At 39.0% G+C, this 15,004-nt stretch overlaps 3 protein-coding genes across 4 annotated transcripts in view; 2 read left to right on the forward strand and 1 right to left on the reverse strand.

Moving 5' to 3' along the window:
- DEK (DEK proto-oncogene) overlaps positions 1–14,553 on the forward strand; it is a 52,285-nt gene extending 37,732 nt beyond the window's left edge. Inside the window, exons 13-15 of one of the 2 annotated variants that reach the window (XR_774715.1) lie at positions 9,915–10,023; positions 13,317–13,389; positions 13,891–14,553. The gene's annotated coding sequence lies outside the window, so the exon portion shown is untranslated. The remainder of the gene's footprint in view (positions 1–9,914; positions 10,024–13,316; positions 13,390–13,890) is intronic. The other variant, XR_774716.1, reaches the window with a different exon arrangement.
- KDM1B (lysine (K)-specific demethylase 1B) overlaps positions 1–14,977 on the reverse strand; it is a 29,185-nt gene extending 14,208 nt beyond the window's left edge. The window contains exons 1-11 of the mRNA XM_010573163.1: positions 14,906–14,977; positions 11,691–11,793; positions 10,718–10,842; positions 8,781–8,870; positions 7,872–7,983; positions 7,026–7,142; positions 5,998–6,036; positions 4,681–4,885; positions 3,392–3,576; positions 2,344–2,520; positions 1,326–1,400 (exon numbers count right to left, since the gene is read on the reverse strand). Of these exons, the coding sequence (XP_010571465.1) occupies positions 1,326–1,400; positions 2,344–2,520; positions 3,392–3,576; positions 4,681–4,885; positions 5,998–6,036; positions 7,026–7,142; positions 7,872–7,983; positions 8,781–8,870; positions 10,718–10,842; positions 11,691–11,780 (1,215 nt within the window). The 5' untranslated portion in view covers positions 11,781–11,793; positions 14,906–14,977. The remainder of the gene's footprint in view (positions 1–1,325; positions 1,401–2,343; positions 2,521–3,391; positions 3,577–4,680; positions 4,886–5,997; positions 6,037–7,025; positions 7,143–7,871; positions 7,984–8,780; positions 8,871–10,717; positions 10,843–11,690; positions 11,794–14,905) is intronic.
- TPMT (thiopurine S-methyltransferase) overlaps positions 13,911–15,004 on the forward strand; it is a 12,137-nt gene continuing 11,043 nt past the window's right edge. Inside the window, exon 1 of the mRNA XM_010573161.1 lies at positions 13,911–13,999. The gene's annotated coding sequence lies outside the window, so the exon portion shown is untranslated. The remainder of the gene's footprint in view (positions 14,000–15,004) is intronic.

The raw sequence follows: 15,004 nt of genomic DNA on the forward strand, positions 1-15,004 counted from the left end.
TTATATTAAACATATCTGTTCAACTCCAGAGCAAAGGAGAAAACAAAACAAAACAAAAAAACCCAAACAATCCAGCAATGCTAACAATCTTAACACTTTATTTTTGTTTGTGGATATAGTTCATTTATGCATTTAAATTGTCTTTTAAAGGTTACCTTTTGGGGTATACACATATAAAATAGATGTTGCTTTAAGAAACAACCCTAACAAAAGTAAGCCTTCTTTTTAAAAAAGCTGAAGACCTATTCAGGAAATCTCAAAATTGGAGTTTAAGGCATGCTACAGGCTATTAAACACAATGGTCTGGGTGCAGTGTCCATCTAAGAAAGTCCATACACCTTTTGGAGAAATTTATTCCTGGGATGTTCCAAGAAAACTCCATTCTCATGTATTTCCACCATTCATACATACCTCCTTCAGCATCCATTACTTGTCACAGACAGACACAGGATACTGGAGGACGAGACGGATATCTGACTGAATATGTTTACCCTTACTTACTTACATTATCTTTTTATTTTTAGAGAAAGTCTTTTTAGAGAAGCTCCATCTCTTCAGAACAGTAGAAAGCAACAGTGTCTATATATAAAAATATATATAATATATTTTATATATTAAAAAAAACGTCCTGCCAATTGGTATTTTACTGCAGAATAGCTTTCCACAGGACTTGATGTACAGAAAGGCTGCACAGCAATATACTATTTAGCCACCAAAGAATGAGATAATGGACATATAGCATTCAGGGTTTCATATAAATATACACATATATGAAAATATAAATCCAGAAAGTCAGATGCTTATTCATTTCCTTGAACGTCAGCCCTGCAAACACTTCATGGGTGGAGTCCCATAGATTTTCATAAGAATATTCTGATGTATAAAATTATTTCAACTTGTAAATATTGTGAGATCACACTGCCAATGATAAATATGAGGGAAAAGGGAAATACATGTGATTTGCTTGTTTTTAATAAGCAACAAGTAAGTACAGTAGAGTGCACAAACAAAAGAAAATTTCACCTCATTTAAACAGCCATCATCTACAGTCCCATTATTCGGACATGAATATCCATGTCTCCCCTATCCTCCCAACCCAAGTCTATGTAAAATATTCACTGCATCCTTTGCTGAATTTTAGATACAAATAAGTGCCGTTTTTAAACAGCAGATTCACTCAGTAAAACCCCAGATTTTACAAATGAATTAGGGTGCCCTATACATAAAAGTTTTAACAAGAATGTAATTTTTTTCATTTTGATGAAGAACACTTACAAAGCAGAGAGCGTCTGATTTTTTAAGTAAGGTACTCTACAGTTTCTTACCTTAATTCCAAAGTTGTGCAGTTGTCGGGCTGCTGCTAATCCTGCTGCACCAGCCCCAACAATAATGACAGATTTCTAAAAAAAAAAAAATTAAAAAAAAAAAAAATTTAAATAAAAATAGTTCGCACTAAAATAGAAATTATCATCGCACACTTATTTTTCTTCTTGCTAAAGTTAAAAATAACTGTAGGTTTCAGAAGTCTAGGCTCTCTTGTCCTCTAAAGTAATCAGTGATAACTTTTAAAGATGATAGTGCATTTAATATAAAGAAAAGATCAATTGTAGCTTTTAAAATAGTTACGATTTTTAAGGACTTTAAAAGCAGATGGTTCAATGTTTCGGTTTATTTTAATGGAACCAGCTGAAGTTATCAGTCAAGTAACAAAATCTAACAGAAGTTATCAGACAAGAAACACACTTACCTTGTAATGATTTCAATCACAGATTGGGTTGACCAGTAAAAACTAGTTTATAATTAAAAACATGTACAAATACACTTTCCAAACATAAATCAACTTACAATTTCTAGGAGATATTCCATTACAGAATACATTAATTTGATAAGTTTCTGTGTGCTGTCAAGCAGATTGCTAGTCATAAATATGTACCCTTTAATCTGGCAAACCAATACGGAATACGAGTTTCCTCGCCTATGAAAGCAGAGTTGTATTACAAGGTTAAGCCATGAGAAGAACCTAAGTGTATTGTGTATTTTTCACACAGTTCCCATCCATCTGAAAAGCTCATAAGAAGCATGAATCCATAGAACTGAATTCCATAGATTTTAGTGGGAACAAAAACCTTGCTGGGAAGAGTCCCGTGTCTGTAGTTTCCATAGCCATTGAAGGCAGATGAGAACCATGTGAAAAACATGCAATGTGTTTGCTTTTAGATGCAATTTTTACATAAATGGTTGGAATGATAGATAATGAGCAAAAAATCCAGAACCAAAAAAAAAATTACATGTGCCATGTAGTTTTATAGCACTAATAACATAGGGATTATTACAGCAACTTACATTGTGGTATTCTTTAGGAAGAAGATACTGGTCAGGACTAACTGATAAAATCCCTGTATTAATTAGCCCTTTCCTTGTCATAAAATAAAGTATCCTCTCCATTTCCTGTACACAGCGAATACGCACAAGGCCCCGAACAATGATGTGATGGATACATTTTTGAGGGGTAAGAGCCTCCTGCAAAGCAAAAACAAAGAATAGAAAGTGTTGATTTTCTAATATTCAATTTTTTTTCATGCATTTACATCATATTTAAACTGTAAACTAGATGGTAAAATTAATCATGAATCAGGTTTCTGAGAGCATTTTAAAAGCAAGTTTTCTGGAAGTTTCTTGCTAGCCAGCTTTACACAGTAAGGTAACAATTTATTAAACTAGATGAACATGGAATAAAAGCAAATAAGTCTACAAGATACTCTTGCAAACTCCATGGTGTGCTCCATTAGTACAGGAATGGTATTGAAATGCATCCCTGATTGCAAAATGAATCTACCTGGTGGCAATGCTCACAATGACATTCCAATAAAATCCATTCCAAAATGGCATTCCAAATAAAAAATAGATTAATATCCAAAACCTTCACATAAATACAGACATCAGTATCTGAAAGCTTCCGGTATGTGAAATTCCAGCAATTCCACTGAAGGCAGTGCCATAGAGTTAGCATAAGTAAAAAGAAAATCACTTCCCTGTCCAACAGTCACATGAAAAAAAAATATCATAAAGCACCCACAAACACTGTTTAGAAATGTTCAAGCATCACTTTAGAAGTTAATAGCTGGGGAGACTCAGTAGAGTTTTAATACTTCTAAAACTTTTGTATTTTACTGCAAAAGAAGCTCCTAGGCATTAAAACTCAACACCCCCCCGCCCCCAACAAAAAAACAAAAAACCAGCCAAACTTAGAATTGATTTTTCAAAAGGTTGGGAGCAATTTTTCTGGTGCATAAGGAGATGTCTAAGAGTCCAATACTTAAGAAGAGAATCCACATCCCCAAAAAGCAGCTCTTATTTGTAAATAAACAAATTAACTATTAGCATCTCTTACCTTGCAGTTCGTGTACCACAGAGCCAAAATCAGGTTTCTCAAAGCCAAGTACATGGTAGGATCTCGTGAATATTCTGGGAACTCATAGAGTTCATCCAGTTCCATGACATCTGGCCTCACGCAAAGTGCTTTCCCACATTCATTGGGCTGGTAAAAAGGCTGGAAATACTTGTTCATGCCTGCAACTGAATAAAGACACACCAAGAACCAGTCATATTCCATCACATCTTCATCACGTCCTTTTCCCTCTAAGACGATCCATTGACCTCACACAGATAAACAAGTAACGAAGCTTTCCAGCCTCTAGCCACCTTCAGAATGATTTCAGTTTTGTTGCTCTCCCCTCTCCTACTCTCTAGGCTGTGCAATATTAATTACTGTCCTGCTACCTGATGGGTACATCTTGGACCTATCAGAGCTTAAGTTTGTCAGAGAAACAGTATGTGCCCTCAGATACCACAATGAGTCCAACAAGGAACAGGATCTAAACTCAAGTCTAAGGTCTAGCATCACTGTACAGGCTCATGCAGTACTCTGAACCCCTTTGATCTTCAACTCCCAATACTGCCCAGAGTGGGTAGTAACTAAAAGTAATCATCTTCCACGTGCAGTATTGGTAGCTCTGTGTAATGAAGTTTTCTATTTGTTAAGCAGATAAACATCTGTTGAATAGATGAACAGATTTCTTTTCAGCACCTAAGGAGAGCAAAGCCTGCTAAGACAACACAGAAGCTGAACTTTTCTCAAAGCGTTCTCTCTGAGATGAGTATGGGAATCCTAAATTACCTTTCTCCTTACCTGACCTATTCTGCAGATGCACACTCCCAGGCTGTCAGCATCAGAGCTGTCATTAGCAAAAAAATTAATCTAAACAAAATCTGAGTGCCTTAAGAAATCAAATCCTTTTCTCCAAAGCCCCAGAGATCCACAGTATTGAAACTAGCAGAATCATGTTTTGTTTTGATGAAACTTCCTTTCCTCAAAAACGCAATCTTTCAGTACCTGCATTTTAATTTCCCATTTCTATAAACAAATGACAGGTGGTAAACAAAAAGCCTATGCAGTCTGTGCTTACTCCCTAAAAAAATGCCATACAAAATATATTACCTTTATCTTACAAATGAGTAAATTGCATCAAAGAAGTATAGAGGCAGTCACACAGAGAATGTGTATTAGTGCTGAGAACAGAACCAGTATTTCTGAATCAGGAGCATTATGTGCCTTATAAACTCGTAAGACAAAATTTATCACACCTATTTAAGCAACAGAGCCCTGCAGATGGCCCTTACCAGTCAAATTAGGCACGCTCTTTAAGTGCTCTAACTTCACAAGGTTGGATTCACCAGGTAACCGATTAGTGCTGGTACAGGATGGACTCATGCCCACGCAGTCTGGATAATATGCAGCTAGAAAGGGAGCTGCCACACTGTCTTTCAGCAAAGGAGGGAGTATGAGCATGGAGTACCACCAATGGTCTGAAACTTCAGCCACTCTCTGGCCAAGCGGAGAAGTGAAGGAAAGAGGGGAGAAGAGAACACGTCAGTACTTTGAAAACGTTGGAAAATGAACCAATTCCCCCCCTCCCTCCAAAACTGAGACCAAAAAGCACTAGAAGTACCAATCTCAGAATTGCAAGTCATAAAGACATTTTCTCTCCCTCTTTCCCCTACCTCAGCCTGACACAGAAAACCTGTAGCATTCATCTCTTCCTCAGAAATGGAGCTGAAACTTCACAAACTCCACACCCATGTGGAAAGCAAACAGATGAAACGTGCCGTGACAACACATCTATGCCTTATCAGGCCCTTTATAAAACATTTACAGTCATTTATGCATCCAGAAATCTGAACTTAGAAAAGTCTACACTAACTGATCGATTTAATTTAGATTCTGCTGTCCCCATCAAAGACCTTCTAAGACCCTCAAACACTGGTGATTCAGCCTTATTTTACAAATCAAACATGCATTAAGGAAACAAAACCACAAAGCTTCTACAAGAGTCAACAATAAGCTTGAACATGTTTCCTGGGACAGGGTTACCTCAGGTACACTTGTCAACATTGGCTTATTGAACATCAGATCATACTAAATCTGAAATGCAGGGTTACATGATCATAAACCCATTGAAACACCAACATACATCAAGTCTAGTTCTGTATTACGAGGGAGAGGAGAGAGAAAACATGTTTTGATGTTCTCTTGCAGTCTTCAGAAACAGGAGACTAGCTTGACTAAAGATAGAAACCACCTGAAAGACAGGGAAATTTTAGGATGGGGAATTCTATTTGAAAGCTGGCAACTGAATGCTGTTTTGCCTGATCAAAAATAAGAATTAGGAGTAAACCTTGAATCACAGGCCACAACTCAAAGACACCATGAACCACCTGAAAGCTAATTGGTATGGTAAGGCAAAAGAGGGAAAAGAGGAAAAAGATGAAAAAGTAGAAGGCCTTAGGCTCTGTTGCAAATAGTGTCTGAGTTTCCTGAGCAAAACGCATAAATACCGCCATAATTGGCCAAAGGACCAAGAAAAAAAAATAAATATGCTGTGCTTTAAGACTGTTTTCATATTCTAGGACAAATGAGGAGGAACAGCCACTACTCACCAAGTCCTCAGGCATGGAACACTGGTCTGAGCCCTCAGTCTGAAAGAAAAGTGAATGGTATCAGAGCTATTCTTAAGCTGTACAACAAAAATTGAATATAATACAAAGTAATTTGTCTATGGCATAGCTCTTTAAACTTAAAAAACAAGCCAAAAATGTGTTAGTGTTAGCCTTCTGTAGCAGAGACGATTATGTTAGTAAAAATAAATAGCAGAGAAATGCATAGTTAAAAACCACAACACACCATAAAGTAAAAACACCCCAGAAAATGTTTCTCATTTGTTAAGTTAGTTTCTGCTGATCAGATATTAAAATATACATTCTATTTCAAGAAGTGGAGTGGAACACTGAAACAAACAAATTAAGAAAAAAACCAACAGAATTTTGCAGAAAAATTCTGGAAATATCCCACATTTTCCAGAAAGACTCTTCCAGTCCACTATGAAAGAAAGTTTCTCGTGTATTTTAAGAGTATCTTCATCACAAAGTTTCAAGATTAAATGCTGACCCTTCTGATTTTCATATGGTCAGTATTTTCATGTTATGTTTTTAACTATATAGACTCTATGGCAGTATAAGGACTCTTCCAAATTTCAGGAGTTATCTTCATGCCAAAGCTGAAAGTTTTGCTGTAAAGCCCCATGACAGACTTGCTAGAAATTAATAAAAGCTCATTGAGCTTTCCAGATGCTTTCCTCAATAACAAAGTATGGCCGAACAAAACCAAAATAAACATTTTGGTGTATGTCTATTTTGTACATGCTGATAACCTTTCCATAGCTTCAGAATGAAGGATTTCACAATTGGCTGGGCAAAGACATTCCAGATACTTCTGTATTGATGTTTCCAGTCGGGAAACAAGAAGTCCAAACAGCATGTAGGCCTGTCACTGTGCAGCTCTCCAGGCCATCAGACAATCATTTTGACATTAGAAACATTAAGCAGCAAACAAGAAGAAGTTAATGTCTGCAAACAAGAAATACCAAGTTGTTGTTAATTTCAATATGAGCAAAACTCTTCTGTGTTACCTTGGTGGAATTGTTCAGTTTCATACCACATCTGTAAGTTTTAGCTATTTGTGGTGTCAGCTGGATTTCCTTTGTCAGCTGACGCCACTTACCACAGTCTGGCTTTGTGCACTGCACCTACAAGTCAAAAAACAAACATGTTTTTACTTGTTGCTGTGTGATTACAGATAAGATTAATGAAGCATAACTAACCAATTAGAAAGCAGGGAGATGTGAAGAACTTGTCAAATATAATAGTTGAATTCATTCTCATGTAATCCTCAGACATCTGGTATACAGAAACCCTGTGCCCATCTCCTGTAAGACTGAATTTCTCCACAGAACCTAACTTCAAAATCAATTCAACACCCCGTTACTATGGTCTTAGTGGGTTTTGCAAGCATTACTGCAAAAACATATTGTTCACCACTTCAAAACCAACAACAAAACAAAACCACCACCACTAACAATAAACTTCCTTCCATTCCAGTCTCTCTTCTTTTGCTCTCTTTACCAGGGAAATACAAAATCTATTTTGGAAGTCTTTCACATACTTGCCTTTTCCCTGCCTTTCCCTTGCATGCTGCCTTTTCCCTGCCAAGTCTTATTCTACCTGAACATCACACATCTTAGCTGCTACTTCACTGAAAAGCAACAGAAGGTTGTTCTTTGTGGGGTGTGGAGAAGGTCTCCAACAATGGAGAAGCTGATCAGAATTATTATCTTGAGCTTTTCCACAGTCCTCTAATACTAGAACCCCCCCCAAAAAACTTAGCTGACCTGCTTCTTAAACATATAATACCAGAAACTCACATCAAAACATCACATTGAAATATACCCTATTAAATAAATCACTCTCCATCTTACCCAGTAAGGAAGCTGTTGATCAGCCATGAAGGCTTTTGGACTGGGCTCACTTTTACCATTACTTGTCCAAATCCTTTTCCAGGCAGTATATTTCTCATAACCATCTTTATGGCTAAGAAGAGAGAGAAAAGAAAACAGCAAGCAGTAGAAAATTGAATATCTAGTTAATTTCAAGCAACAGCAGTTATTCTAAAATTAAACATTTTATACAAGGACAGAGAAATAAGGCTGTAGAGAGTACTGTATTTTTCCTATTAAAAAAGGAGAACGTCATGGTTATTACGATAATAATAAATTGCATCCTGACCGCTATGTCCTCTTGATCATGAGCACACTTCCCAGTAGCTAAGGCCTGGACTGAGTCACAGGTATTGCTGAGCACATAAGCACCCAGAAGTCTTAGTAGAGCTGGCTGGATTCAGCTCTCACTGAAACGGGAAGGAGCTTGGAGCTGAAAGCACTCTGTAAGCCTGACCAGAGTCTTCAGAGTCACTGAACTGCAAGAGTTAAATCTGCTCACTGATTCAACGTTACAGAGAGGCAAGGTCTCCTGAACTCACATTGTAAAGTGAATTTGCTTGATAGAGGAAAATGGATTTACTTAAAACTGTTCTCATCATTTAAAATTCTCTGTTGTTGTTTTAAAGAAGACAAAAGCTTCAGAAAACTGTACACACAAATCAGCCTGCCTGAAGTAACCAGTTTTGTTCACACTGCTATGTTTAGGCTGATGATTAGTCCATACAACACCTGCAGTTTTGGCACCAATATCTAAGCCTCGCTTTGAACAAAGCAAGCACAGAGGACAAGTCTTTGTGTTATGTTTATGTGCATGATGTTTCAACAGTTGTAACGTCTGCCAAATTTTAATAAGCACTGAAAAAGCACAACCTTGACTGGCAAATCTACCTTCGGTAATAGTGGTCAAAACATTCATTGCAGAAGTGTTCCCCACAGGAAAGATGATACCATCTAGACGTATACCCATTTTTAGCACATCTGTAATGCAGGAGACATAGAAATAGTTTTAAGACACATTTAGAAAAAATCTTTCTATTGACAGTAGCACATTCTAGAACATGAACAAAACATTCAAGACAAGCCAGGGCTTTACATTACATTCACGAAGGCTGACTTGCACAAGGCGTTACAGTCATACAAATAACAATAAGATCATTTCAATTGTCTTAAACATTTCCAGTTTCCAAACTAAGCAACACCAGATGCAAAGGAGGCAAAATGCACACAATGTGCAGTTTTATAGTTGGTCTGGCTTCCAGCAACCTCCCACTAACAATGGTCAACTGAGCCTGTCTTTAGTACCCTTTAAGCGGACGTTTCCTGAACATGAAATAGATTTGCTCTTACAATATGTGCTGTGACCCACTAAGCGTTCTACAAATGTATAAGAAGGCAAAGTCCCTCTCCATAGGAACTTACAGTTCCTTTTACTTTGTTCCATTTTGTTCTGATATTAGTGCAAGGGTGGGAGGGATCATTTAAATCAGTATTTTTCTTGTATGTATGATCAGTTGATTCATAAATCATTACAACATCTCGTCCCCAGAACAACTGACAAAACTATAAAGGCAAATCTGAACACAAAACAGATGTTGCCTATTTTTTTCACATGACCGAGTTGGCTGCGATTTTAACCCAACGAGAGAAAACCTTGAGGAAGCAGTTACACATTCTGGATATTTATTCTGTATTACTCTCAGAAAGAAATATCCATTAGCAAAGATTATATTCATCAAAGCAACTGCTCTTCACTTAGAAAACTCTCATTAAACTCAATGAAATGGTTCAAGATAAATGCACAAGGTAAAAAGCACGAGAGAAAAGCAGTAACCTAAGCTACTAACACTGAAATAGCTAGCCATGAAATGATCTCATCTCAAACAAATAATGTTGAAAGTATGTACTTGGGGGGGTGGGAGGGGTGGAAATCAAAATACTAAAATAACAATTCGAAAAGATGACTAAGCAGTATCTATTGTTTCCTAAATAAAAAACATAGCATCACCAATGCTGATCTCTCAGGTGCTCATTTCCCCTACAAGTCTCTTACGCAACTGCCGAAACACCTGGTTTTCCTATGGCAACATCCAGAACACATTGACCTCCTGCCACCAAAGAACAATCCACACAGGTAACTAAATGAAGCACTGAATTATTTTATATCATTGGGAAAAAAATAAAACAAGGGAAGTTTGTCTCAGTTAACCAGGGAGGTAGGCATGCTATATAATTACAGTCTGCCTGCTGCATAATGAGGTCTAATGTGTTGCTTATTATAGATACACCTGGCCAGTATCATGCATTCGGTACCGCCAGGGTCAGAATGCAAAAGGACTTGTGCAAGTACACAGAAAGCTGAGAACAAAGAGTTCAAATAAGTACAACTGTCTCCCAAGACCTAAAATTTCAAGGTCAGAATCTCACCTCGGACTGCAAAGCGTGCCAACAAAACAGTGATAAAGACTTTCTGCAGTAAATAACGGTTTCATTTTCTATCTTGAAAGCAAGTTTAGCTTCCTCAGATTACACTAATATGCTCTCAGTTTCACAGAAGCAAGGCGTGTTCCAGAAGACACCATTAATAACATAAATAAGCGTATTCTAAAGATATTCTATACCTGAATTAGCAACTTGCACAGTAGAAAGGTATTCACAACAGGAATAACTTGTGACACTTTACTGGCATCTTAAGACTCCTATTAGTACCTTTCGATTCTCCCTCTACATTTAGAAATGAAGGGATTTTGCAGAATATAGTTAGGATCCTAAACTTCAACTGCAAGTTTAGAGAAGTCCATGGAAAATGCAAATAAAAAGAAACAAACCTTTCAGCTGCACTGGCAAAGCAAACCGGACATGTTGCAGTGCATCCAGCTTTTTCACATTTTCTGTATTTCTTCTCTGATGCTTCATCATCATCATCTGCTGCTTCAGCTGCTTTCTTCTTCACCTAATAAAGAATAGCTGAAATCTGACCAGAAATGACACAAATGCATCTTCTACAAAATGGCATTCAAACAGTTTTGCAGCTTGTGGGTAGCATCAAATGGTTAAAATGGTACTAATGAAAATTTTTGTACCCATTGTGAAATAGCTGCAGCATGAAACAGCTGTCAAAGTAGGTCAGTTTTTCTAAAAAAAAAAAAAAAAACAAAAAAAACCCAAAACCAACAGTAAGGCTGGAAATATCATTTAAAGCTAAAAATGCCTTGCCTTAGTCTAACTGATGCCACTGAAGAAACTATAAGCAAAGCTTTCAGTTTAAATCATATTTTAAGCTCCATCACATGCTAATGAGTCAAGCTTCATGCATTCATTCTATTTCTCCTTCAGAAAAAGAAATTCTCTTCTTCACATACTTACTGATACTAATTAGTGGCAACCTTATCTGCATCTCAAATAAAATATTAGGATAGGCTTGGGGCTTTTTTTGGACTCCAGATACAAAGCTGTATACCAAATGTCTCCTCTGGGCCGCAAAGGTACTGTGTATTATGTTGGTTTACGCCTCTGTCTGGATGGGCAGACAGCTTTGTCTGGATGGGCAGACATCTGTGATTGTATTTTTAACACATCAAGTATTTACAGGTTATATCGAGCATTTATCTTTTCTGAACATTGTTCACAAATCAGACACTTTGCCTACTTATTCATGGAATTAACTAAATCTCCCTCTCTCTGGCTAAATACTCTTAAGTCCTAACTTACCAACAATGAAGCCCACTTTCTTTATAAATGTCAACAGAAAATAAAAAACACCAGAGTACAAACCCAGTGTTTTTAAATTATTATAAATACCTGTCTTCCAGAACTCCTCAGAGGAAGGTTGTCTGGAGACTGGTCTGAAGAACATGCCTTTTTTTTCGTTCGTACCCTTCCAGTTGACATTGTATTATTGGATCTGCAAAAAAAGGTAGGCAGTAGTTAAGAAAAAAAATTAAATTGCTTGACCTTGTAGAGCTGTCTAATCACCTGGGCAGTACAGCCACTCATAATACTACTTTTGTCAGAGTTACCTAATGTCCTGGTTTCAGCTGGGATAGAGTTAACTGTCTTCCCAGTAGCTGGTACAGTGCTGTGTTTTGAGTTCAGTATGTGAAGAATGTTGATAACACTGATGTTTTCAGTTGTTGCTCAGTAGTGTTTAGACTAGAGTCAAGGATTTTTCAGCTTCTCATGCCCAGCCAGGGCACCTGACCCAAACTGGCCAACAGGGTATTCCATACCATGGGACGTCCCATTTAGAATAGGAACTGGAGGGAGTGGGGGCAGGGATTCGCCGCTCGGGGTCTGGCTGGGTGTCGGTCGGCGGGTGGTGAGCAATTGCCCTGCGCATCATTTGTACATTTCAATCCTTTTATTACTACTGTTGGCATTTTATTAGTGCTATCATTATCATTATTAGTTTCTTCTTTTCTGTTCTACTGAACCGTTCTTATCTCAACCCACGAGTTTTACTTCTTTTCCTGATTTTCTCCCCCATCCCACTGGGTGGGGGGGAGTGAGTGAGCGGCTGCGTGGTGCTTAGTTGCTGGCTGGGGTTAAACCACGACACCTAGGTAAGAATCTGTTTAGCTTGACTATCAATTCAGGAGGAAATGAGAGAATGAGGCATTACGGGAAAGGAACAATACTACTATTTTAAACTAAGTTCGGAGTTAAGATTAGATCCTTGAGTACATCTTGACAGGCTGTTCCAGATCAGCATACCCTGGATTTCAATAATCTGATTTGCATTACGTGAAGACCTGGACTGGAATTTGGCTTGGCAAAGTGAACAGATATCAGCTCATAATGCAACCATTGAAATACCACTCTGAGTAACGCTCGTCCTGCTAACTACTGATTTATTGGTAGCAAGAGATTTGCACTATAAAGCACCTTTCCAAGCAGCGTACTGAAGAGATGTTTAATACCAGGTGAACAACCCGTTCCAAGACTTGCACACCCTCCTATGAAAGTACATCAGAATTTAAAGTCTAAACTGCAGTTGCACTGCAATTATAGGTGATCAGAATATTACAGACTTTGTTGTTAAGCATACTACAGGAGAGAAGAAAAGGTTTATGCCATGAGAGAGCTCTATAGCTGTCCTTGACTATATCGGTGGGAACATGGAAAAGACCACAGTTTATCATGTAGGCTGGAAAGCATGGAGTGTAAGAAAGTATGCCACAGAAATATGAAAGCATATTTAAAATGTTATTATCAAAGGCATTCTTTTCACAGGGAGTAAAACACAAATAAAGAGAGCCTAGAGGAAGAATTAAATCTAAACGTGCTCCACCACACACAGAAAGGAAGTGGAAATAAAACCCTTATACAACAGCACTGCATCATGAATGTTATCCTGTTGTAGTAGGGATCAGTTTATAATTTTTTTTTTTTTTAATATTTGAGTCTTCTCAATTATCTCTGTTCCAGGCTGCATCTTCCTTGTTCAAGCTGTGGGACATGGTAGCAGTAGCTTTGTTCAGGAATTCTGCTAAAAGTAAAGGTAACAGGAAGAGAGAATGGACATTTTTACAAAGTTTCAAACAAAGCTGATGCAAATCAAGTAAACTGGTGCTTTATTCTCCTCTAAAGATAGAAGAAATTGATTTGGGAGGGGAAGGGAAGTCACATGATATCCACGTAAGTGAAAAACTAGTCAGACAACCCAATACAAAAAATAACTTTCTTTTTCGTATGCGCCCCCCCAATTATAACTAATTAGAGAGAGGGAAAAAATAATTAAGTCAGTCTTTATTACCTAAAAAACAAAAGCATTACTACACCATAACTTACCACTGCATAGGGGTGGATAAGGTTGCAGAGTAGAGAAAAGAAAAGCAACCAATTTCGTTTACATGAGATTTCCCTAACTACTGTGTAACCCCCCAGGAAACGGTGGCTTTTTTCCCCAGGAGCTTTCCTTCTGGATCAGAGACACAACAGTATCTCTTTCTATCACCTTAACTTCTGACGCCAGATAATCATTGTGGTGTTGCCCTTACAGGCGGAGGCTACGAACTACCTTGGTAGTGAGCAAGGCACCGGGCGACTCATTTTGGTGACTACCAGGTGATCAGAGTCTGCTGCTGCTGCAAGGCCCTTTATCCGTGAAGGTAAAAGGACACGCATCTGTTCCATTGCGTGTACGGGGTTAGAAAATAAAAGGCGGCAGTTATCATTCACTGAGAAGGTTGGTGAAAATATTTAAGATTCAGAGAGGCCTCCTGTTTTGAAAGGCAGAGGCCAGGCATACAGAATCATAAACATTTTTGCTGTAAGCGCTACGGGAGGGGGAAGAGGGAGGTGGGGAGAAAGAGAAAGAAAAATAGATCGGCTTATGCATGTAGCTGTAAGCAAGGCCATTGCTTTCAGTTGTATGCCACTTTGTCCCCACTTCCCCGCCCCAAACAAGCAACACCCTCCCAAAACCCCACAAATTTTTAAAGAACAAGCAAACATCACTTACTTTACTAAGCTTTATATGACTCCGCATCCTATAAACATTATCTTACTGGCAGAGAAAACAAGCCCTTTAAAAGGGGGGAGAGAGAGATGGCTAACACACTGTCACATTCTATAACATTTCATCCGTCTGTAACGCGTGGCCTACACGGGAAAGCTTTGTGAGGTTTACCTGCGCAGTTGACAGCAAGTTTGTCTTGGGGGGGGGAGAATTAAAAAAAAAAGAAAGAAACCACACGCACACACCGACACAGAGAAAGAAGGAAACGAGCGCAGCCTGACAAACAAGGGGAGGTGGGACCACGAAGTGCTCCCAGCTTTAAAACTCGCCCCCCCCCAGCCGGCCCAGGCTGACAGCCGCCCGCCCCCACCCCGGCCCCGGGCCGGCGCTCGGCAGCGCCGCGGCCGTGACAGCTGGCGGCCGGCAGTGGGGTCCCCGGAGCTTTGGGGGGGTTTCCCCGGGGGAAGGCTGTGTCGTGTGTGTGTGTGTGTGTGTGTCCCTGGAGGGGATGTCACCGGAGGGAGGTTCCCCCGGGGCGGAGGCCCCTGGCACTCACCTCGGGGCCGGGTCACTCGGGGACCGGAGACCACATTCACGCGTGTCCGCGCCGCCTCCTGCTAGAGCTGCAGCGGGGGGGGGGGGGGGGAGGGGGGGG

Source organism: Haliaeetus leucocephalus, unplaced genomic scaffold (genome assembly GCF_000737465.1).
Source record: "Haliaeetus leucocephalus isolate CR32 unplaced genomic scaffold, Haliaeetus_leucocephalus-4.0 Scaffold373, whole genome shotgun sequence".
Classification (NCBI taxonomy): Eukaryota; Metazoa; Chordata; class Aves; order Accipitriformes; family Accipitridae; genus Haliaeetus; species Haliaeetus leucocephalus.